General features: G+C 41.9%; 1 protein-coding gene across 1 annotated transcript in view; it reads left to right on the forward strand.

Annotated features, from left to right (window-relative positions):
• The window catches only part of SWAP70 (switching B cell complex subunit SWAP70), a 66,986-nt gene that overhangs the window by 31,125 nt on the left and 12,489 nt on the right, over positions 1–23,372 (forward strand). Inside the window, exons 3-7 of the mRNA XM_087821724.1 lie at positions 4,334–4,507; positions 14,420–14,647; positions 17,467–17,613; positions 18,911–19,019; positions 21,385–21,566. Coding sequence (XP_087677850.1) covers positions 4,334–4,507; positions 14,420–14,647; positions 17,467–17,613; positions 18,911–19,019; positions 21,385–21,566 — 840 coding nt within the window. The remainder of the gene's footprint in view (positions 1–4,333; positions 4,508–14,419; positions 14,648–17,466; positions 17,614–18,910; positions 19,020–21,384; positions 21,567–23,372) is intronic.

Raw genomic sequence — 23,372 nt, forward strand, 5'->3', positions numbered from 1 at the left:
TGGGATTTTAAAAAAAATTTCTTTTTCAGATTGTTCATTATTAGCGTATAGAAATACAGCTTTTTTTTTTTTTTAAAAAAAATATCTTTATTGATTTCAGAGAGAGGAAAGGAGATGGAGAGAGAGAGAGAGAAACATCAATGATAAGAGTCATTGATTGGCTGCAGCCCGCATCCCGGGCATGTGCCCTGAACCGGAATCGAACTCTGATCGCCTGGATCCTAGGTCGACGCTCAACTGCTGAGCCACACCCGGCTGGGCAGAAATACAGCTGACTTTTGAGTGTTGATTTTGTATCCTGCAATTTTGCTCTATTTGTTTATTAGTTCTAACAGTTTTTTGTAGACTAGCGATTTCTACATATAAAAAAGAGCATGTCACTTGCAAATGGAGATCATTTGCTTCTTCCTTTCCAGTTTAGAGGACTTTTATTTCATTTTTTTCTTGCCTAATTGTTCTGGCCAGGACTTTCAGTACTGTGTTGAAAGGAAGTGGTGAGAGTGGGCATCTTTGTCTTGTTCCTGATCTTGGAGGAAAGGTTTTCAGTTTTTCACTGGTAAATATGATGTTAGCTGTGGGCTTTTCATACGTGATCTGATTTTTGTACCTTTTTAATAGGTGTGCGTACTATCATTTGATACGCTTCTTCCTTTGAGCACGATTAAACTAAGGAATAGTGGGTTAGGTTTTAGAGGGGGAATGAGCCAAACAGACGACTTACTTCCTAGGAATTTACGGGGAGTTTGCTGCTTTCTGATACCGCAGCAGTCTGACTTACCCACGCTTCTCGGCTGCCTTGAAGGTAACTCGAGACCACTGAAGTGCAAAATCAGTGGTCTTTTCTTAAGCAACTCCTCCTTGATCTCTCTGCGGCATTTCGCACTACTTATCAAACCATCTTCTCGACTGTTTCCTCACTCGGTTCTCATATCTTTGTGGTCCTCCTACCGCTTTGACTGCTTTTGCAGTTATCACAATTCCTCTTCCTCCTCTTGCTTTGCCGACGTGCGTGTCCCCTGAGGTCCCGTTTCTGATCCCATCCGTTTGCTCCCTTTATGTTCTCTCTCCGATCTCCTCGGCTGTCACGGTTTCAGCCATCGCTGGCCTGCAGTTGATCCACAAACCTGCCCCTCCTCTTAGGTTACAGCTTCACCTCTTTGGTTGTCCTTGGACACCACCGTCTAATGTCTTACCAGAGCTTCCAAAATGGAAAACTCCATCTTTCCTTCTCCCTTGGTTTCGTCTCCTTCGTCCCATGAGTGTTCCCCAAACACGGTTGGTGTGCTGCTCCTGCCATTTCCTTTCCTGCCTTTGGAATACGTTACCTGTCACTCTGAAGTATATTTCAAGGGTCACCTCACATACCTTCTTTTCTGCAAGTAGTAATCTGGGCTGCAGATGACCTGCTTGTTTTCTGCTCCAAAATCCTTCAATTGGGGGTTTCCTGTAAGCTATAAAAAAAAAAAAAAAAGATAAAGCTCTTAGTGATTTGTTCTATGTTGCTTTTCCAGCCATAAATCTAGCCAGTCCCCAAGAAACCCTACAATTCACCCCATAATCCACACAGAACCTCCGGGTCCTCAGGGCGAGGCTGTGTGCTTTCGTGCGCATGTCACTTCCCGTGTGCCGTATCTTTCACTTCATGTTATTTTTGGGGGTGCGGGTGGATAGAGTTCATGGTGGTGGCCCTTGAAATGAATCCTATAGAGATGTCTTTCATCATGTAGGGGTCGTCCATCTACTGCGTCCTACGAGCAGTTTGGCATAGTGGAAACACAGCATTTGGACTTTGACTTGGACTCTGGTTTTGATATTCACTAGTCATGTGAACTTGGTAAAAGTATTCATTTTTCTGAACCTCTATTTCCTGATCAGTAAAATAGGGACAGTATTTAACCCTTTAGGGCTAATATGAGGTTCAAGTGAGAAAATGCAAATACAGTGTCAAACATATACTAAGTCCTCATAAATGGTGTTAAAGAACAAGAAAGGAGAGATGCTGCAGCAGCTACTGCTTTCCCTCCGTGGGATCCACTGTGTACAATGGGAGGCGTGGGAAGTGGTGCCAGACTGAGCGAGACGGCGCTGACCGCGGAGCGCGGAGGACACCTTGCTACTCCTGGGGAACTGGTTTACAAACCACAAATTCTAGTTGGAGATTCAGAGGAACACCTCCCTACGGCCAGCGAGTGACTTCTTCCTTATAGTACATACAGCACTTCGTTTATATTTCTCTAAAAACAAATGCTTTGCTCATCTTGTCCTGTTGCTTCTAGTGCATCTTCCATGTTGTCCCAGATCATGGCTTTTTGTGTGTTGCTCCCCTCCACTCTTTATACAGGTAAATCCTAACGAATTATAAGGCTCTTTGTGAGCTGATCTTCATCTACTTATCTAGCCTCAGTTTTCACTGTGCCCCATGCAGTGGACATTTGACATCTGTCCAGTATCTGAGCTCTTAATGTCTGTGAAGTTCCACAGCGTCCCAGTGGGGAACAGGACCTATCTCACAGCTCATATTTTGAAAAGTTCAGATACTCATTTTTCCCTGTCCCCTGGCAGCTAGAGTGAAGGAATGTGACCCAGGCCCAGCCAGTGGGACTTTGAATCTGTAGCTGGGTCAGTGGAAACAGTGATGGCCTCGTGGTGAAGACATCGTCACATTGGCAGCGGTGTCTCCACCACACTGTTCCCATGAGTATTTTTTGCCACGGTTCTGACTGCCTTGCCTAGCTTGGTAACAGCTTAGTTTTGGAGCCTAGATTTTCCAGTGCTTGTGTTTGATCTTTGAGGTTACCCATTATTTTTTCAATCACTTACTTTTCTGTTAAGGAACCCGAGATAGTTTCTGTTATTTGCATTTCTGTTATTTGAGGAGCCTTAATTCATACTACCTTCTAGCACCAGGGGCCTGATTCACATTAGACTTCTCATAGTTGTTCCAATCTGACCGTGGTGGTCTCCACCTCTGGGCTTTCTTGTATTCTGTTCTACCTGGGACACTCTTTACTCCATCCTTGAACTGCTTAACTCCTGATGGTCCTCTAGGACTCAGCTCTTTTGTCATGTCATGCTTTCTGCAAGTCTTCCCCCAGTTCTTAAGATTGCATTGGCTCCCCAAGTGTTCTCACAAAACGCTCTGCTTATATCTATTCTAGTACTTATCACACTATCCTGTAATTGTCTTGATATTCCTTGGAGACATGGGCTAGTATTATATTAAATATCTTTGCATTGTCCCTGGCAGGTAACTACCATCCAAATTTTATCTATTGAATTAGTGAAAAGCTATTGAATTATACACTGTGTAATACTAAAATTTATCTATTTGCATATCTGTTTTCCCTAATAAACTGTGAATGTTCTAAGAGGAGAGACTAAGTGCTTCATCTTTATATCCTTAAGTTGTAGCAAAGTACTTGGCTCACTGTAGATGCTGTGGGAATGTTGAATGCACGATTGAATGACTGAATGGCAGGGCTGCCTTTTCGAATTTCAGTTAAACAGTTTTTCCCAAAAGAAAGTATTTTTGACTGTAGAGGTAAAGATGGGGTGTCTGCATGTGGCTCATCTCGAGTAACTGGCATTCTCGACTCCTCTGTACCAGGACCAAGAGTCTATTTAGAAGATAGTGTGTACACATGAAAAACTATTAGACATGTCAGTTCTTTTTAACCCTCACCTGAGGTTATGTTCTTATTTTATTTTATTTTTAAAAATAATATGTTTTTATTAGTTTCAGAGAGAGGAAGGGAGAGGGAGAGAGAGATAGAAACATCAGTGATGAGAGAGAATTCTCATTGATCTGCTGCTTCTTGGATGGCCCTTACTGGGGATCAAGCTGCAACCCGGGCATGTGCCCTGACTGGGAATCAAACCCTGACCTCCTGGTTCATGGGTCGATGCTCAACTACTGAGCCATGCCGGTTGTGCTGTTTTTATTGATTTTAGAGAGAGAGGAAGGGAGAGAGAGAGAGAAACATCCATGTGAAAGGGAAACATCGATCTCTTGCCTCCTGTATGTGCCCTGACCGGGAATTGAACCTGCAACTTCTTGGTATACAGGACGACTCTCCAACCAGCTGAGCCACCCAGCCAGGGCAGACAAGTCAGTATTTTATGTGCCAGGTGAGTGACATATGTTACGTCAGTGTCAGGCTAAAAAAACATTCTTAATTGGGCCTTTGAAAGTGTGGTACCTAAGCATAGACACTGAACATGGTTATTGGTTAAATGGAAGCCTGTAGTAGGCTTTGTCTTTCTGTTTTACTTGGCTTATATTATGCTACTTATTTTGGACTGGTTCATTGGAATTTTCCTTATTCTCTTTTAGGTCCAAGACAACTTTGACAAGATCGAATTCAATAGGATGTGTTGGACACTCTGTGTCAAAAAAAACCTCACAAAGAATCCCTTGCTCATTTCGGAAGAAGATTCGTTTAAAGTATGGGTTATTTTCAACTTTTTATCTGAGGACAAATATCCATTAATTATTGTTCCAGAAGAGGTAAGGGTTGGCTCTGGGCCATCTTCGCATTTAATAGATCTAAGTTGGAAGTATTTGTGTTAAGTCAGTATAGATACAGAAGGAGATCCCAGACTAGTCTTTTTGGATCAGAGGCAAAACAGCTTGAATCCAAAAAACTTAGTGATTTGGGGTTATGTAATAACCCTGGAGATTTGCAGACAGGGTGGGACTCTTCCTTTGTGAATTGCTGTAATTATAGATGAATCCATCCTCATGTCCAAAGAATATTTATTCATTATAAGTCACAACATAATTTTCTGTCTACTTGCATATTGGTGAAACCATAAGAACTGGCTAAGTGATGCTATATGGGAAGCACGTAGGATCCAGAATGTTTTTAAGGCTGTTTTACGTAAGGAAATACTATTCTCCAAGATGGTGACTTTTAAGCGTACTTTCCAAAGTAAATGAAAAAGGACATTTGCTTGTTTTGTTTTGGGTTACTTTTCCTAAGCTTCCAAAGAAAAACAGACGAGGAAGATTTTGTGCTATCCTGCCCTATAAAATTATACCTGTAATACATACTAATTTACAGTAGTAAATTTAGAAAAGCCTCATAATGTGCAAAATTAAAATCAGCTGTAGTCTTCCCCTTAAAAACTAGTCATCTATAATCCTTTAACCTTGTACAAATTATTTAACCTCTTGGGTTTTAATTTCCTCTTTTATAAAACAGGGCTCATAACAATGTTACCTCTAAGGGGTGTGAGATTGTGCATTTAAAGGACTAGCTCAGTGCCCAGGAGGTAGTATGTACTCAGTACATGTGTTAACTCCCGTGACTACTGTTATTGCCTACACTTTTGCACATGGGTCTGCAAATTTCCTGAGGATAAATTTCCAGCAGTGGAATTCTGAGTCCTAAGAAACACACACTTTCTAGGTGTTAGATGAACAAGGCAGAAGTGCCCTTCAGAAAGGCTGTACCAATTTATACACCTACCAGTCGTGGTTGAGGGTGCCCTTTATTACCCATCCTGCCAATACAGAGTCTAGACTGTGATTTCTATGATCCTTGTTCATGTAGGGAAAATCTTTTTAAAACTTCACACTACAATATATATATATATATACATATTTTAACTGTGTTTTTATTGATTTTAGAGAAAGAGGAAGGGAGAGGGATAGAGAGAAACACCGGCTGGGTGCTTGCTGGCTTTAAATAAACTACTGTAGTGTGGCCCAGCTGGTGTGTCTCGGTGGTTGAGCGTTGACCTATGAACCAAGAGGTCACAGGTTTGATTCCCGATCAGGGCACATGCCCAGGTTTGGGGCTTGATCTCTTGTAGGGGGCGTGCAGGAACAGCCAATCTGTGTCTGTCATCTATGTTTCTGTCTATCCCTCTTCCTTCCTTTCTCTCTAAAATCAATTAAAAAAACCAAAAAATACGGTTGGCTTCTTTTAAAATAAGTAAATAAATAAAATCAGCAAGCATTTATCAACTACCAACAATAAGCGAGGCACCAAGAGGAATACAAGGTGAGAAAGATTACTTCCTGACGTCAAGGAACTTAGTCTGCTGGAGGGAAAAAAACAAGTGACGTGTAATTCAAAGCAGAATGGACAACCTGTTCTAAGAAAGATGCAAATGCCAGGCAAATACAGAGAAGGGCAAGATTTTTCCCAGCTTGGGGGAAGTAAGGGAACGAGAGGCAGTACAAGGTAATGGTTAAAAGCAGAGTCTTAAAGGGCCGGACAGTAAATATTTGAGGCTTTGTGGGCTTTTTGGGCCATACTGTCTCTGTTGAGGTGCTCAGCTCTGCGTTGAAGCATGAAAGCAGCATAGACACTATATTGCTGAGCTACAATGAAATGGATGTTGAAATCTGAATCTTATAGAATTTTCATGGGTCATGAAATATTATTATTTTAATTTTTCCCCCCCAACCACTTAAAAATGTAAAAAACTTTTCTTAGATCATGGGTGTATAAAAACATGCTGTGATCCAGATTTGGCTGCTGGGCTAGATTTGATGCATGGCCCATAATTTGCTGTTCCCTGATTAAGAGCAGGGGTCTGGAGTTAGATTTCCTGGATTTGGATTTTGGCTCTATCACCATTCACTAGATGCATGACCTTGGGTAATTTTCTTAATTGTTTTTGTTGCATTTTCCTCAACTGTAAAATAGGGCTACACTAATATTTACCTCCTACTTCCTTGTGAAGATCAAATGAGAAGCATGCCTGGCCCTTAGTGCTGATTAAGTATTAGCTGTTTATGGGGAAAGCAGTTCTTGTGCTGGGTCTTAAAAAATGGAAAGAGTTTTGACTAATAGAGAAGAAATCTGGGCGGAAGAAACAGTGGGCGAGGTTATGTGAGGCAGGAAAGCACAGGGCATGTTCTGTGATGAGTGAAGGATGCTTAGAAACACCAGGACTGGGTGACTTAAGGCAAAAAGGAATGTTTTAAAAGGATGTTGGGTAGTTCACAGAATTGCCATGATGACCTAAAAACCAGGTGGGGAGGCTTGAACTATACTGGTCGCTCCAGTGAGGAACCACAAGGAAAATGCTGCAGCCACCAAGAGGGCAGGTGTTGCACCTTTAGACCAAGGAACACCTCTCCCCTGCACACTGGGTGCATCCCAGGAACTCAGGTCTTCCTGCAGCTGTTCTAGCTACCAGGGAGGGTTCTCTGTGGTGCCCGTGTCCCAATTCACAATTGGGATAATGCATCTAATTGGTATGGCCTAGGTCAGGTGCCATAAGCTAGCTGCAAAGGAGGCTTGGAAAGGGTACATCTGCATTTTTAGCTCCTACATTGGGAGGTAGGGAATTCCCAGACATAAGAAGGGGGTAGGTGCTGGACAAAAAGAATGATACATATCCTTTCTAAGTGAAACATGATGGTTGTGAGGAAGAGTGGTGTTAGAGGAGGCTGGAAAGATTTTTAACTTTATCCTGTAGGCAGTAGGGAGTTCTGAGCCATTGATGATTTTTGGCAAGAGAGTGACAGGTAAATAGATGAAATATGGAGAGATGGGAGATGGGAAGTTAAGAGAAGGTAAGTATTATTGAGGACTGAAGAAAAGTAGCATCAATGAGAAGGGAAGATAGGAGGGACCTGGAGGTCACAGGACCAAGCTCATAGTGCCTTGCTGTGTGGAAATATAGACAAGTTTCAGGCCTGGGCAATTGGGAGGTAATCTAGTGTAGTTGTTTAAAGCAATCATACTGCCTGGTTTGAATCCTGACTCTACCGCTTTTTAGCTACTTGACCTTGAACAAATTACTTAATCTCTTGGTCTGGGATTCTCTATTTTTAAAATGGTGATAACTACTTTCCTCATTGGACTCTTGTGAGGATTAAAATAGCTGATGTATGTGAAGCATTTAACATAATATCTGGTCCCATTGTAGGTACTCACTAAATGGTGTATGTGTGAATGACAAGATGATGACAAACTGGGGATACGGTGTATGGTGATGCGTTTGGTACGTTGGGCATTTTAGGTGGAACTTCCTTGTGGAGCTGGCCTGTATTCAATTGAAGGGCACATCTAGAGCTGGAGAGAGGCCAGGGCTGGACAGAGATGGGGAAGCCGTGGGAATAGGTTGGCTCGGGTAGGGAGAGACGGTAGTGGGAGAGGAGAGGCTGGGGAGAGAATCCCGGGCCCTTTTGAGAGCAGGAGCAGGAAGTAGATTTGGTAAAGGAAGCTGAATTGAATAGCCGGTGAGGTAGGAGAACTGGGAGAGTGTTGAGTCATGGTTACTAAAGAAAGAAAAAGTTCTAAGAAGCAGAAAAGTAGTTACTGGCATTCGCCGTTACAGAAAAATTAGAGCGTGATGAGTGAGAAGTTGCCCTTGGGTTTAGCAATTAGGTGGCCATTGGCAATCAAGGAGAAGGCAGATTCACTGTAGCCGTGGACAGTTTCTTAGTGCTTAATAACCATAACGATGTAATTGTGCATATGTGTTAAAGGGGAAAGAAAAAGGAAAACATGCTGTGGAATTTTTGTCCTCAAAAATTATCTAGCTTGCCCTGGCTGGGTGGCTCAGTTCGTTGGGTGTCATCCCATGCACCAAAGAGTTGCCAGTTTGATTCCCAGTTTGGGCACATGCCCGGGTTGCAGGCTCAATCCCCCCTGTAGGGGGTGTGTGGGAGGCAGCCGATGGATGTTTCTCTTTCCTTCTGCCTTCCTCTCTCTAAAGATCAATTGAAACATCTTAAAAAAGAGTAGAAAAGTTAAAAAAAATTATCTAGCTTAACACAGAGAAATATAGAAGGGGGTAGAATATTTATAGATAGAGAAAAAGATATACCAATGGTATTAAAAAAAACCTAGCCCGGCCGGGCATGGCTCAGCGGTTGAGCATCGACCTAGGATCCAGGAGATCAGGGTTCGATTCCTGGTCAGGGCACATGCCCGGGTTGTGGGCTCGATCCCCAGCCGGGGGCGTGCAGGAGGCAGCTGATCAATGACCCTCTCATCATTGATGTTTCTCTCTCCCCCCTCCCTCTCCCCTTCCCCTTTCCTCTCTATGAAATCAATAAAAATATATTAAAAAACAAAACAAACAAAAAAACCCAACCTAGATGCTGCTTAGAAGAATTATGCCAGTAAAGCCTCCAGTATCACCTTTTAAGACATTTTGTAGTTACACTCAATGTTCCAAATTTCTTTGTGTTTTCCTTGTAACTGGATGAGGGGTGGGTCTCTGGCCTGTGATGTTTTAGTTCTTTCCATTACTAAAATATTCATGGTGAACTTGAAAGTGACCTTGTCCTGATTTCAGAATTTAGAAATTAGTAAGGAGTCTTTCCTCATTCCTCAAGGCAGCGCTTGATTGATGTGAAGGACTTGTTACTGGCTTTAAATCATCACGGAGCCCCTGGCTGTGAAGGGAGCCAGTCAGCATCAGCCTCCAGACGGCTCTGCTTAAGAAGCTCAAAAGATTTCTTCTCCAGGTGGCTCGGTGAAGAGCCGGGACCCACGGGGCCTTGGATGTGTGCGATGACTCTCTGCACCCCGGGGCCCCAGCCCGCTGACCTTCACCTTGGCAGGCTGACAGGAATGTGTCGGTCCTCTTTCCAAACAAATTAATCTCGTTTGGGAAGGAAACGGCCTCTCTTTGACCCGATGGAATAGCAGGCAGCGTACCTTGTCATGTTATTGTGTGGACCTGTGGTGTGTTTTGACATTCTGAACTCCCTCATTGTTTCTTCTAGTTAAAAGTAGGATTAGAGTTACTTTTACAGATTGTTCCTCTGTGGCCAGGAGTACTTGGGTAGGGAAAGAAGGGATCCTCGGGACAGATTTATGTGAAAATGCTTTGTCTGGCTGCTGAACCAGCTTCCTGAGGTTTAAAATATGGCCTTGAATTTATTGAGCTCTCAGCACATCCCTGTTCTTTGACCGAGCACTGCAAACTCGAGGTCACACTATTTTATGGAAAACACCAGAGTCATAATATTTCTTAAGGTGGCTATCTAGTTTAGATTTTGCTTCCTTCCTAAATATTTTAATAACATTAAATATATATATATATTTTTTGGTCTAGTTTTAGACATATAGATTCTAACAAAATTTAATGTGAAAAGAGATGTATTTAAAGTATAAAATTTGAAAATAGACTGTCTTTGTTATGAGTATATACATAAATTTAATTGTAATCTTACCAATAGTTTTTAGACCTTATACATTTAAAGTAATATTTTATTTTTCCAATAATCTACCTACCGTAACGATCATTTGCATTTTAAGTCCAGAATGTTTTTAAGTCAGATTTTTATCTTCCGGCTTTGATTAATGCTGTATAAGTAACAGCGGTAGTTATATGAATAATATAAGTGGTATAAGTAAGCTTGCTTTTGACTTAGTTTTCCATCATCCAGAAAGTAGTGTCAAGAATATTGAATAAATATTTAAGTGACCTACTACACAAAAGTCAAGAAGTGGTATGTCATTATTTGAGATGGTTCTGTAATTTTTGTCAAATGGTATTCCTGGAAATATGTGTCTGTAAAGTACAGTTTTTACTTTAGTATTCACTTCCCACAGAGCCAAGAACAAAACAGGATGTGTCCGTTGTGAGCTTATTTGGAAGAATTGCCTTGAAATAAATATCAAACCTAAAATAGTTTTAAGAGACCCTCCGTGAAATAAAACCTGAATTGTTGTTACTCTAATAAAGGCCCTTTTAAATGATGACAGGGCAAGAACTTTTAACAAAATATATTTTGGAACCAGAGGCATCGAAAATCACATGCAGTTTAAAGGTTTATTCTTTGTTATTTTTGGTGAAACTTGCTGGGAAGGAGGAAGTAAGCTGCTTCCTGAAACTGAATGAGCTCTTAGAATTGATGCAGGCCACTCGAAAGTAACACGCAGCACGTGATTTATTATTTAGTATAATTGAATAGTTGAGAATGGTAATGCTTGTCTCTTCTTGGCCCAATATAATGATCTAAGAGGTCCTTAAGTGACTTGGTTATGAGAAGTAAATGATTGTGTTGAAAGTCAGCAGGAAATGAATCTAATTGCTTGTCTGGCACAGTTGCTGGCAATGCCGAGCAGATGCTGGGTGCTGATGATCAGCTCCGGAGGGCTTGGGAGGCCACCTTCAGAAAGGTTTGCTAGTCATAGGTCCTTTCTGGGGTACAAACGTTATACAAGGTCATCCAATAGGCAAGAAGAACTAAAGCTCCGAGTGTGAGGGGCTTGGGTCCATTCACAAGGGAGAGGTGAGGAAGAGCTGAGGCTGAGTTTCTTGACATGGTACAAATACAAGCGGTCAGTTGGATGCACCATCTTGCCACGCCCACTTTAAAAAAAAATCCTCATTCAAAGATATTTTTTCCATTGCTTTTCAGAGAGAGGCGGAGAGGGAGAGAGAGAGAGAGAGGCATTGATGTGAGAGAGACACATCAGTTGGTTGCCTACCAGAGCCGGGGATTGAGCCTGCAACTGTGGTGTGTGCCCTTGGTCAGAATCGAACCCAGAACCCTTCAGTCCGAGCAATGATGCTCTAACCACTGAGCCAAACCTGCTAGGGCCATGCCCACTTTTCATCCTACTTGTGGCCGTATGCATATGTTTACATTGGCCTTCCTACTAAAATTTCTAGTTGTATAGTTACTACACTTACCCCAAGTTGTGATCAGGCAGCATGGGCCCTTCTTTTGCTGCCATAGGGAGATCGAATTTCTTTACATGTTAATGCCTCCAAGTTGAACCATGGGCAGTCATTTATTTTAATGTTCTTTTCAACTTTATCTTTCTTATCTTTCTTCAATCTCTTCTTGCTTTTATATATTTTCTCTCTTTTCTGTCCCATTCTCTCCTTCCCTCTTCCTTTGTCTTCCTCTCACCCATTTTCTTTTTCTCTCTTCCACTGACTATCCCTGTTACTTCTATTTAAGAGCCAAGAAAATAATATCTAATAAGCTTAAGAGTAGATGATAGATCTCCAACAAGAGAAGGAAAGAACTGTATTTTTCTCCAACAAGTAAACATTTGTTGACCATCTGCCATATGTTAGACTTAGGGGATTAGATAATTTTCATACTAGAGGATTTTTACAATTTTATCACATTAAATTGGTAGAATTCATGATTTTTATTTTGACCTTGTGATATTTTATAAACGCTTTCTTAAATGTAATTTTAAATTGTGGAATAATATTCCACTCAGTGCAGAAGGGAAGTAGCATTGATGGAGTACTTAGCGTGCCAGGCACTGTGCGAAATGTCCTATGTTTGTTTCATTTTATTTCCATAGTAGTTATGGGTGATGGGTGTCATTATGCTTATTTCATCAATGAAGAAATGGAGGCTTAGCTTAATTTATTTCAGTTTAGCAAACATTAATTGAACTCTACTACATTCTAGGCACCATGCTGAGTTCTGGGGACTCAGAGATGAGTGAGACATGGTCCCTCCATATGGAATTCAGAAAACCATGGGGAAGCCAGTCAGTAAAGAGGTCATTTTAATTCAGTATGCTAAGTACAGTGACATAGAAGAACACCTGCCCTGGGTTAGGGGTGGTCAGAGCAGGTTTGCTTCGCAAACTTTAATGTGCAAATGGAAGTTCCTGGGGTTCTTGTTCAAAGGCACATTCTGATTTTTGGGTCTTTGGTGGGATCTGAGATACTTAGTTTCTAATAGGCTTCTAAGTGCTGCTGCTGCTGGTCCACGCATCTCACTTTGGGTAGGAATATCCTAGATGATGTAGGACTTGAACAAATACCAGTTAGCCCCAGTAGAGAAACGGATAAAGGTATTCTAGATAGAGAGGACAGCATGGGGAAAGGCACAGAAGCATAACAAAGGGTGTTATGTGGGTAAACTACTTATAATCTCTGGCAAGTGTTGGCAAACTATGGGTCGCTGCCTGAATCCATGGTCTGTTTTTGTATTTTCTACATGCTAGGAATAGTTTTTACATTTTAAAGGGTTGTAAAATAACCTCAAACAAACCCAAAACAAAGAAGAACATAAAATGGAGATGCACAAAGCCTGAAATATATATTCTCCAGTCCTTCATAGATAGCTTGGGCCCCTGATCGGTGGTATTGGTGGTACTGGTGGAACGTAAAGTGTGCCGTGGGCATAGTGGAAGACATTCGAGAGACAGTAGGCAGGGGATGACCGCTAAGGGAAGGGATGCAGAGGAGCTTAGCCTTTAGCTTTGAAGTGACAGGGACCCAGAGCAGTGTTTAGACGGGAGTCACTGGCTCAGCTTTTGTTTTAGAAAAATGTCTCTGCCAGATCATAGATAGAAGGGGACAATGCTGGAGGCCAGGGTACCAACTGGGAGGCCTGAACAAAGGCACATGGGGTGGGAGGAGACAGAGCTGAAAACTGTCTTGGGCAGTTTTTCATTCTCTTTTGACTGCAACCTGTAGGAAGGTAAACATTTTATTTCATGGCCCAGGACACAGATATAGTCATACACAAAGCACAACTTGTCACAAAACAATATTTGTCTATATTGTGGATAAAGTGAAATATTTTTTCATTTTATTAAAGAAAATGCTGGTTACTACCCACTAGTTGATTTCATATTGAGTCATGACCTACAGTTTGAAACACACTGATGTAGGGAGATAAAAACAGGATTTTGTCACTGATTTGATGTAAGGGGAGTGGGAAACAAGAATCCTGCCATGGTGAATGGTATTGCTCCCAACCAAAATCAGTAATAGAAAGGGAAGCCATTTGGAAGGTAGAGATGATTCATTCATTTTTGGATATGCTGAGTTTGAGAGCATTGAAAGATACCCAGGGTTTTCAGAAAATAACAGATAACTATTACTGACGATCAGTACCTCACTGTTTTGTTTAACTGCTATTATTTCAATAGTAGTATTTGCTACTGTTTTTCTAGACAGGTATGTGTTTCAGGACTTAATAAGCTCTTCCAGGCCAAGCGAGGAATTCAACATTGTTTACAACATTGTCAGTCTTCTAACGGGAGGAGCAGCATGAATTTAAAATAATTGGCTTATATGGAAAATGTGTAAATTGGGGAGTAACTTGTACATATAACTTTGAGATACTTATTTAATTTGGTGCATGCATATTAGTTCAGTAAGATGAATATTCTGATATATTGAAATATTTATCCAAGAGAGAGTAATCAGATCATATTAATGAGTTTGTGTATGGTAGTGTGTGTGTGCAGTTTGTTTTAGTTATATATACAAATATACGCTCAGAGGGTTATCAATTTTTTATTCCTTTACTTATTCTAAGTTAATATAGAACCAGGGGCGTTGATCCATTCCCTTCTCCCTGACAGCATCATGACCTCTCAAACACCCACGATTGGTGCTGTAAAAGAATATTTCTTAAATGAACCTTATCAATGTAAATTGGAAACATGCCCAAGTTAAAACGTTATTTTTTTTACTAATGTAAATAACTTCTAAATTCTTTATATAGATTGAGTACCTGCTTAAGAAACTGACAGAAGCTATGGGAGGAGGCTGGCAGCAAGAACAATTTGAACATTATAAAATCAACTTTGACGACGGTAAAGACGGCCTTTCTGTGTGGGAGCTGATTGAGCTGATCGGAACCGGACAGTTCAGCAAAGGCATGGATCGGCAGACCGTGTCGATGGCCGTTAACGAAGTCTTTAATGAGCTTATACTAGATGTGCTGAAACAGGTGAGAATCCGATCACCCGTGTTTCTGCTCACCTTTGGAACTTGACATGTTTGAAATAAGACAAGCTTTCATCACAAAGATGAATATAAGTCCCTTACACTGTCACACTGATTTAGAGCAGGAATAAAGTTTCTTATTTTCTTAGACTTTCATTTTAAGGAATTACTGGTGCATTTTTAAAGTACGGTGAAGCATTGGAAAGTTGCTATTTTGAAAGAACTGTTTAAACGATCCCATTTCCAAACTATTTTTAAAGTACTTTCACGTCATGTGTGCATCCACACTTATTGATCTGAAAGATCCCCAGGGCATATTGTTCGGAGGAGAAAGCCAGGTTGTTGGGCAGCAGGTGTCTTGTAGCCCCTTTCACAGCGTGATGTGTGCGTGCAGAGCTGTCAGGAAGGATGCTCAGCAAAGTGCTGAAGTGATCGCCTCTGGATTGTGGAATTTCTGTGAACTTTTCCTTCTTTATTCCTTTCTTATTACTGGACTTACTACTATATGTGATTCTATACATTAACCTATGTATAAGATTATATATTTTTATAAAATCAGAAAATACCCTTATTTTTGGAAGGAAAACCCTTTATATAACAAAATTGCATTTATCTTATTAGATTGTGATGTCTGTTTTCTCAGCACCTGCAAAGCAACTGGTATACATATGGAAAGCCTAATGCTTGTTAAATGGAATTTATATGTGTGTTAGCGGATCTTTCACATTTCTTACATTATTGTATCGAATAATAACTCCAATTTGGGATTTCCTTACTTTGGTCTTTTTTTTGCTCAGTAGGTGGTATTGTTGTCTTTACTCTTTTTTTCCTAGTGGAGCCCATCAGTAAACGGCAATTGAGGCTTCATTTGTATAGGTTTTTGGTGCTTCGAAGAGATGTGAGACATGATCTCTGTGCAAAGCAGACTTCTAAGCCCACCAGGATGGCAGGATGTAGGACTCCAGAGGAATTTCAGTATGAGATAGCTTTAAAAAATTTTTTTTAAATTACAGTTTACTTTCAATATTGTGTATTAGTTTCAGGTTTACAGCATAGTGGTTAGACAGTCATACACTTCACAAAGTGTTCCCCTTGATATTTCCAGTACCCAAATGGCACCATACATATTTGTGGTGTTGCACAGCATTATTGACTGTGTTCCCTGTGCTGTACTTTACATCCCTGTGACTATTTTGTAACCGCCCATTGTTCCCCTTAATCCCTTCACCTCTTTCTCCCAGTCCCTCAACCTCCTTCCCTCCTGGCAACCACCAGTCCTCTCTGTGTGTCTATGAGACTGTTTCAGTTTTGTTTATAGCATGAGATAGCTTTTGCTTAAATGTCCAAGGATTAGGAAACTGAACAAGTAATATGATTAGAACTTAGTGTAATAATCAAATGATATTTACAGCTCAGCTAATATCATATATTTAATGGTAGGTATATTCTACCATAGGCTATCAACACCTAGACATTTATTTATTTTTTATTTTTTAAATATATTTTTATTGACTTCAGAGAGAGGAAGGGAGAGAGAGAGATAGAAACATCAATGATGAGAGAGTCATCGATTGGCTGCAGCCCACAACCTGGGCATGTGCCCTGACCGGGAATAGAACCCTGATCTCCTGGATCCTAGGTCGATGCTCAACCGCTGAGCCACGCCCGGCTGGGCAACACCTATACATTTAATATATATTTATTATTATTTTTTTATTACAGTTTGCATTCTATACTATTTTGTATTACTTTCGGGTGTACAGCAGAGCTGATAGACATTCATATACTTTACAAAGTGTTCCTTCCGATAATGCAAGTGCCCATGGCACCATACATAGTAATTACAGCATTGCTGACTATATTCCCTATGGTTTACCTCACATTCCTGTGCTTATTTTGTAACTGCTGATTAGTGCTTCTTAATCCCTTGCTTTTTTTCACCCCACCCCTGTTACATTTAATATGTAAATTCCAGCTCTTCTTGAACAGCCTTGAAGGGCTGTAATAATGTGTAGTTTTGCTGAAGTAAAAATTTGAATGATATACCTTTGAGGCTGATATATGGGAAGGAAGTACAGATTCATAGGTCTGAGCATAGGAGCTGCACTTAAAAGCCAGTGTCCTATTGGTTCATTCTTTTCTGCTCACCTGGAGCAGAGGTAATCCTCCAGGATAGCGTGAGGTCAGGCAGTAAGGTGGGTTGGTGCGGGAATGCGATTGGTTGAGTAGAGAATACTTGGCCAAGTTGACACCTTTTAGCGTTTTCATTGAGATTTTAATTTACTGAGAATCACTGTTGGCGTGTGTGTGTGTGTGTGTGTGTGTGTGTGTAACAGAATAGACTGATAGTATAATGAACTCCCACACATACCCATCATCCAGTCCCAGTAACCACCATCACATGGTGAATCATACCCTACCTACTTTTGCCTCTCCTGTATTATCTTGAAACAAATCTCAGACATTTCATTTTATCTATAAATATTTCAATAAGCATCCCTAAAAGATAGGGAATTTAAAAAACCACAATGCTATTAACATCAGGGATTCTAAAGTCGACTCTCTATCTAGGGGAGGGGTGGTCTCTGTGTCTAAAATTCCGTGTAGCCTTTTTCTGCATGTGCTTGAGTGAATATGACTGGATGTGGTGTCCTAGCCTTCATAGATCCTCAAAGGGCTCATGATCCACAAAGGGCGAGAACACTGATATTGTTTTGAGGACCATATGTCAGATAATGGAGTAGGCAACAATATCAAGGAAGAGAGGTATCAGCTCTTTTAAATAAAAGGACAGGCATTCATGTAAGATTTAATATCTTACAGGGTTACATGATGAAAAAAGGCCATAGACGGAAAAACTGGACTGAACGCTGGTTTGTACTAAAACCCAACATAATTTCGTATTATGTGAGTGAGGATCTGAAAGATAAGAAAGGAGACATTGTCTTGGATGGAAACTGCTGTGTGGAGGTAAGAGCCTACTGGTACCTCTTTCTGGTGCTGCCCCCTGCTGCTCAAGTAGTTTATCTTCCTTATAGACTTCAGGGCCTTAAAACAACCTTAAAACTTCCATTGCCAATATAATATAGGCATTAAGTCACAATAGTTTCTGAACTAAAAATTAAAGATTCCTGACAAAATTTTTTTCTAATGTGAGTTTGTTTTCTGTCTTATACTTGTGAACAAAGTATAGAGCTTAAATCATACTTGTTTGAACATTTAAGGAATCATTTATTGAATAAAATAGAGTCACCAAAAGAAACTAAAGCAAAAAAATCAGTAATACAATGTTTGAAATTATGAATAGGCCAGAAAATCTGGGCCATTTTGAGTGCAATGAATAAAACTGAAGAAGATGTCAGCAATACCTTTGAATATTTTGAGTGACTTTCAGGACACTTTATTCATAACTGTTAATTCTGTAAAGAAACAAAGTCCTCAAGAGCATACATTTTTGAGTATTTATATCTGAACTATCACCAGGTCTGTATTTGTTGGAGAACATTTAAAATACCTAAGCTGTTACTCATAAATGATAATGTATTTTGATGGATGAAATGGTATGGATATATTAATGTCCCAGGATGTATAACATACCAGTCTAGGCCATACCAGTCTCCTTGTAAGGATACAGGCCAGGAGCCACAGCTTGCCAGCAACAATATCGCAGGCGCAGGTAGAGGAGAGGAGGGCACATCTCAGGCAGGCGTGGGAATCACCGTGGCTTAGAAGCCTCGGAGCTCATAGGAGTTAACACTTGTAACTCCATGGACATACCTTCCAGGGTTCTTGTAAGGAATGTGCTCAGGTATGAGTCACTGTGCTTAGGAAAGCCCAAAGCTTGGCATCCCCACCAGGTGCTGATGGTTCTCTCATCCCAGTCTGGATGTCATATACTAATCAGGAGTCATTGTTCCTGTAAGCATTGTTGCCTAGGGGACAGAATTAGTGAATCCGTAATATGCATTTTTTTATAGTTTTCATTGACATTGAATTTCAGCCAGATCTGTGTAAATAATTAATTTAAACACTTAAAAATAAAATCTTAGCCCTGGCCGGGTAGCTCCGTTGTTCGTGTCATCCTGCTGCACCAAGGGTGCGGGTTCGATCCCTGGTCAAGGCACATACAAGGATCATCCAATGAACTGCATAAACGAGTGGAACAACGAGTTGATGTTTCCCTCTCTTTCTCTCTCTCCATCTCTCCTTCCCTCTTTCTAAAAAATAAAATTAAATCTTAAAGAACTAATTTAGCTTTCTGTTTTAGTCTTTGCCTGACAAAGATGGAAAGAAATGCCTTTTCCTCATAAAGTGCTTTGAGAAGACCTTTGAGATCAGTGCCTCGGACAAGAAGAAGAAGCAGGAGTGGATTCAGGGTAAGGGAGCTTTTACTATTGGCCGGGCTGTAACCTGGGAGCTCTGACTGCCCACTTTTCCAACTCATAAAACCTACGAAGGCTTTGTTTCCTCATTGTCTGTGTTATTTCTGGATGTAACGTGGAGGCTTAAAGAAAAACGAATCGAGAGGCGTTTCCAGATTTTTAATCAATTTCATTTTCATAATGACCTTGTGGGAAAATCGTAAACTGGACATTTTGAGTTTTATTTACTACTATTGGGAGAGTATGGAATTTCCTCTTTTAACAACTGAATTATCGTAAAGGGGCCATCTTGAGTTTTGAGTAATATATAAAGCAGAAGAGGAATAACAAGAGTAGCTTTTGAATAATTTTTTAAGATCAGCTATTTTCACAAGAAATCGCTGGTTTCAAATAATTATCTCAAGAACACAAACTTGATTTAATAACTTTTCAACTAACGTATTATGCCAAAATTAATAAAGAACGAGACACTATATATTAGATTTTTTTTTAAATCATGGGAGATTCTGAATATGATATTCTTGGACATAGGTAGTTACCAGGACCTCAGTGTTTTGTTTTGTGTTTTCGTTTGTCTGTTTGTTTGCACACCCCTGGCCCAAAGAAATGCAGGAGCAGGAGTTTGCAGTACAGAAGGAAAAATAGTTTAATATTGAATGACCAACACGGAAGTGGAGAGCTAAGGATAAAAACCCGACTCCCCTATGGCATGTAGGTTAGAGATTATATAGGGCAAAATCACAAGACACCGGGGGTTAGGGGTTCAGGGTCATGCTGGGAGCTGGTCGGTTGGAGGTGAGGGGAGGATACTAAGTCATTTCTTCAGGTCTTGAGGACAGTTCTGAGGTCTGCTTGGCAGCCCTCTGTCTGGTCTCATGGGAAAGTAGCCCGCGGCTCTCCACCTTAGGGCTCAGGAGCTGAAACATAACTTAGGTCAAGATGTTATCCTTAGCCTGCCCCAGGTCCAGACCGTGTGACGTCAGTCAGGCCTAGGCTCCTGCCTTCTGCTGCCTCTCTGATTATCTAGGGGGCTGATTATCTAGGGGCAAGGCTAGGTCTGAGTAATATATATGTAGAGAGAGAGATGATTTCTAGAGCTAGGATTTAAAACTAAATTTAATCAAAGTCATAGGGACCCTCAGTTTCAAGTAAAAATAGTATCTTGAAAACTAGGGTCGTTTTTGATGTGGTTTAAGCGTGAGGCTAGCCCGGCGAGGTTTGAATCTTTCCCGAGTCACTTGGGCTGAGCTGTGATTCTGTAGCTGCTTTCCTCTTCTGTGGAAAGGGAGCAATAACAGCACTAGCTCTCAGGGTTGTTGTGAAGGTTAGTAATTAAGTAATGGAGGTATACTTGCACATTTTAAAATGCTACATCATTGCAGAAATGTTCATGATAGGTCGCAAGCCACCTAAATGTCTATTAATTGGGAAGTGGTTGAATAAATTACGGTACAGCTGCTCGTGGAGTGCTGTGCAGTGCTTTATGTATAGTGCTTTGTGTACTGACATGGGAAGCTCTCCAGGATAAATTAAAGAAAAAAACCAAGGCTCAAAAGAGTATGTTATGCCACTGTTTGTGTCAAAAGAAGGTGGAGGGCGTATATACATATTTATTTGTATATGCTTAAAATATCTCTGGAAAGAGGCACGAAAAACTTAGCATTAGTTGCTAGTGGAGGGGGAACCGGGTAGTTAAGGGTAGGAGTAGGAGAGAGATTTCCTCTATGTCCTTTCATGCTTTTGAATTTGAACAAAAGTATTAGCTATTCAAAAAATTAAATTTATATAATTGAAACAATCAGGAAAGAAATTAGATTTTATATAAAAATTAGATAATGCACGTAAAGGGTATACATATAGCAGGCATTCAGTGAATGGTAGCTACTGTTATCATCTCAGGAAGGGGGTGTACAGGGAGATGGTTTTGAGAGGTGTAGTTGTCGGGCAAACTAAACACAGCAGGTAGCAAATCGGGCATCAGAACTTCGAGTCTCAGCCCTTACTCTGGCTAAATTGTATTTAGCCTTTTGAGAAGTATGGAGAAGGGAGTTGAAAGTGTTTTAAATAAATTCTTCAAATGTGTGTGATATTCCTGAAACAAGCATCTGTTTAAGCACAGGTATGCAATTTTGGAACTTTGGAGCTGGAAGTGGCTTTAGAGATCACCTCTCTCATTTTAGAGATGAGGAAACCGACACCGCAGGAGAGTGTGTGACTTGCTCAGGGTCACCCCGCTCCTCAGGGGCAGAATCAGAGTCTACACTGGTCCTGTCTGGCTTCTTCCTACTGTGCCACTTGCATGTTAGGCTTACAGAGAATAACAGGTACTTCCCGTTTTTTCCTCCTATGCCTCTCACAGCCATTTACTCTACCATCCATCTGCTGAAGGTGGGTAGCCCCCCACCGCACAAAGAAGCCCGCCAGCGCCGCCGAGAGCTCCGGAAGAAGCTGCTGGCCGAGCAGGAGGAGCTGGAGCGGCAGATGAAGGAGCTGCAGGCTGCCAACGAAAACAAGCAGCGGGAGCTGGAGGCCGTGAGGAAGGTGGGAGCCGGGGCGGCTCTGCATCGCAGGAGCCACCGCTGCTCGCTTCCCAGCTTTGCTTTTACCAAGACCAGGTCGCTGCAGTTTAGGGAGATTTGTCTGTTGTTGAACTGTGTTCTCAGGAAGCGTATCTACACCACGCGAGACACCCTGGTTTTCCCAGCCCCGCGAGTGTGAGGGTCTCAGGGCAGCAGGGACATTTCATTGATCAGAAAAGCATATTTATAAGAATGAGCACAGTTGAATTTTGTCAGAGAAAGATGAGAAATTTTATTCCCTAAGAGGTCAAGGTCGCTTTTGGTGACCTGGGCAGAGTCTGTTGCTCTTTTCGTTTTCCCTCTTTGCTCCCATCTTCACTCGTGAGGACCTTGCAAGACCTTTAGTGTAGAATTGTGGGTTTTACTTACTGTGTGGAGTCAGAGGTGGAGCCGGGTCAGCTTCTGCTCCCATCTCAGGACTAGGAGATCAGGTGCCACAGGCTGTACAGGGTAGTTGTTAACGGTCACTGGGAGACCTTGTTCCCTGGTTTTGTCATGGTTTTGGGGGGCGGGGAGTGCCCAGTTGTGGGCACGGTCTTTACCTGGGACACCTCTGGGCAGAGCCTGTCTGCCTGAATCGCTGAGCTCATGCTAACCATGAACTGAAAGACCCTTTGTGTCCTGCAGCACCTTTGCCCTTGGGTATGGGGGTTGCTTATAGTATGTTATCAGTGGAAGTGGGGTGTCCCTTTCCCCACTGAATGCTTGGGGTGGGATCCTTAGGATATCTCAAGAGAAGGAATTTTCTGAGACTCGCATGGGAGGGTGAGTGATTTTTATCTTCATGGAATTACATCTCTAGGTTTCCAAAGTCCCATTTTCCTTAATCCGGTCCTGGAAGACGTGCAGCTGGGGATTCAGTAGAGTAAAAGCAGAGCCAGTGTCCAGAGTTTCTGTTCCATGTTGGAATTGGGTTCCTACAGCATTAGGCTAGTTGCAGTCCATCAGTCCATCGTGCGTGGGGTCCACATGGTGTGGGCCCTGTGGGCGAATGTAGGGGAGCTGGGAGAGCAGGAGAGTGAGCTTCTTTGTTTAGGGGATTAAATATCTCTAATCTTCCTGTACTTGCAGTGGCCATGCCTACTCTGGTCAGCGACCTGTTCCCAGGTGTGATGACAGGAAATCACCCTCCCTATTTCACCCAGACTTTACTGGGCATGTGTCTTCCACGCCCCCACCCTGGCCCCTGCAGTCCCTTCCCCCAGAACTCTGCAGGGAATAGACCCGTGGCCCCCTGGGGAGTGTAAAGCTGCAGCCTCCTGGCAAAGCTGCACAAATGACATCCTATACTATTTGGCCTTCCCTGTGGTCCTTTCCAGTTATTCATAACTAGGTTAATTACCACAGTATCAGTATAAGGCCCCGCATTCCTGGTGAGATTCTCTTTTTGCAGCCCACGAAAATGCCACACTTTATGCTGACTTCCTCTGAGTGGATTCGCAAAGAGTTTTATATACTTTTATAATCTTAAGAACCATGTGGACATACAATCTTAGAAATAGCTGTTCCTACGGCCCACAGACTGAAGGGTCTCAAGTTTGATCCTGGCCAAGGGCACACACCTCAGTTGCAGCCTCAATCCCCGGCCCCGGTTGGGGCATATGTGGGAGGCAACCAATCGATGTTCCTCCCCTCCCCTCCCCTCCCCTCCCCTCCCCTCCCCTCCCCTCCCCTCCCCTCCCCTCCCCTCCCCTCCCCTCCCCTCCCCTCCCCTCCCCTCCCCTCCCCTCCCCTCCCCTCCCCTCCCCTCCCCTCCCCTCCCCTCCCC

Source organism: Miniopterus natalensis, chromosome 11 (genome assembly GCF_054644295.1).
Source record: "Miniopterus natalensis isolate mMinNat1 chromosome 11, mMinNat1.hap1, whole genome shotgun sequence".
In the NCBI taxonomy this organism is placed as follows: Eukaryota; Metazoa; Chordata; class Mammalia; order Chiroptera; family Miniopteridae; genus Miniopterus; species Miniopterus natalensis.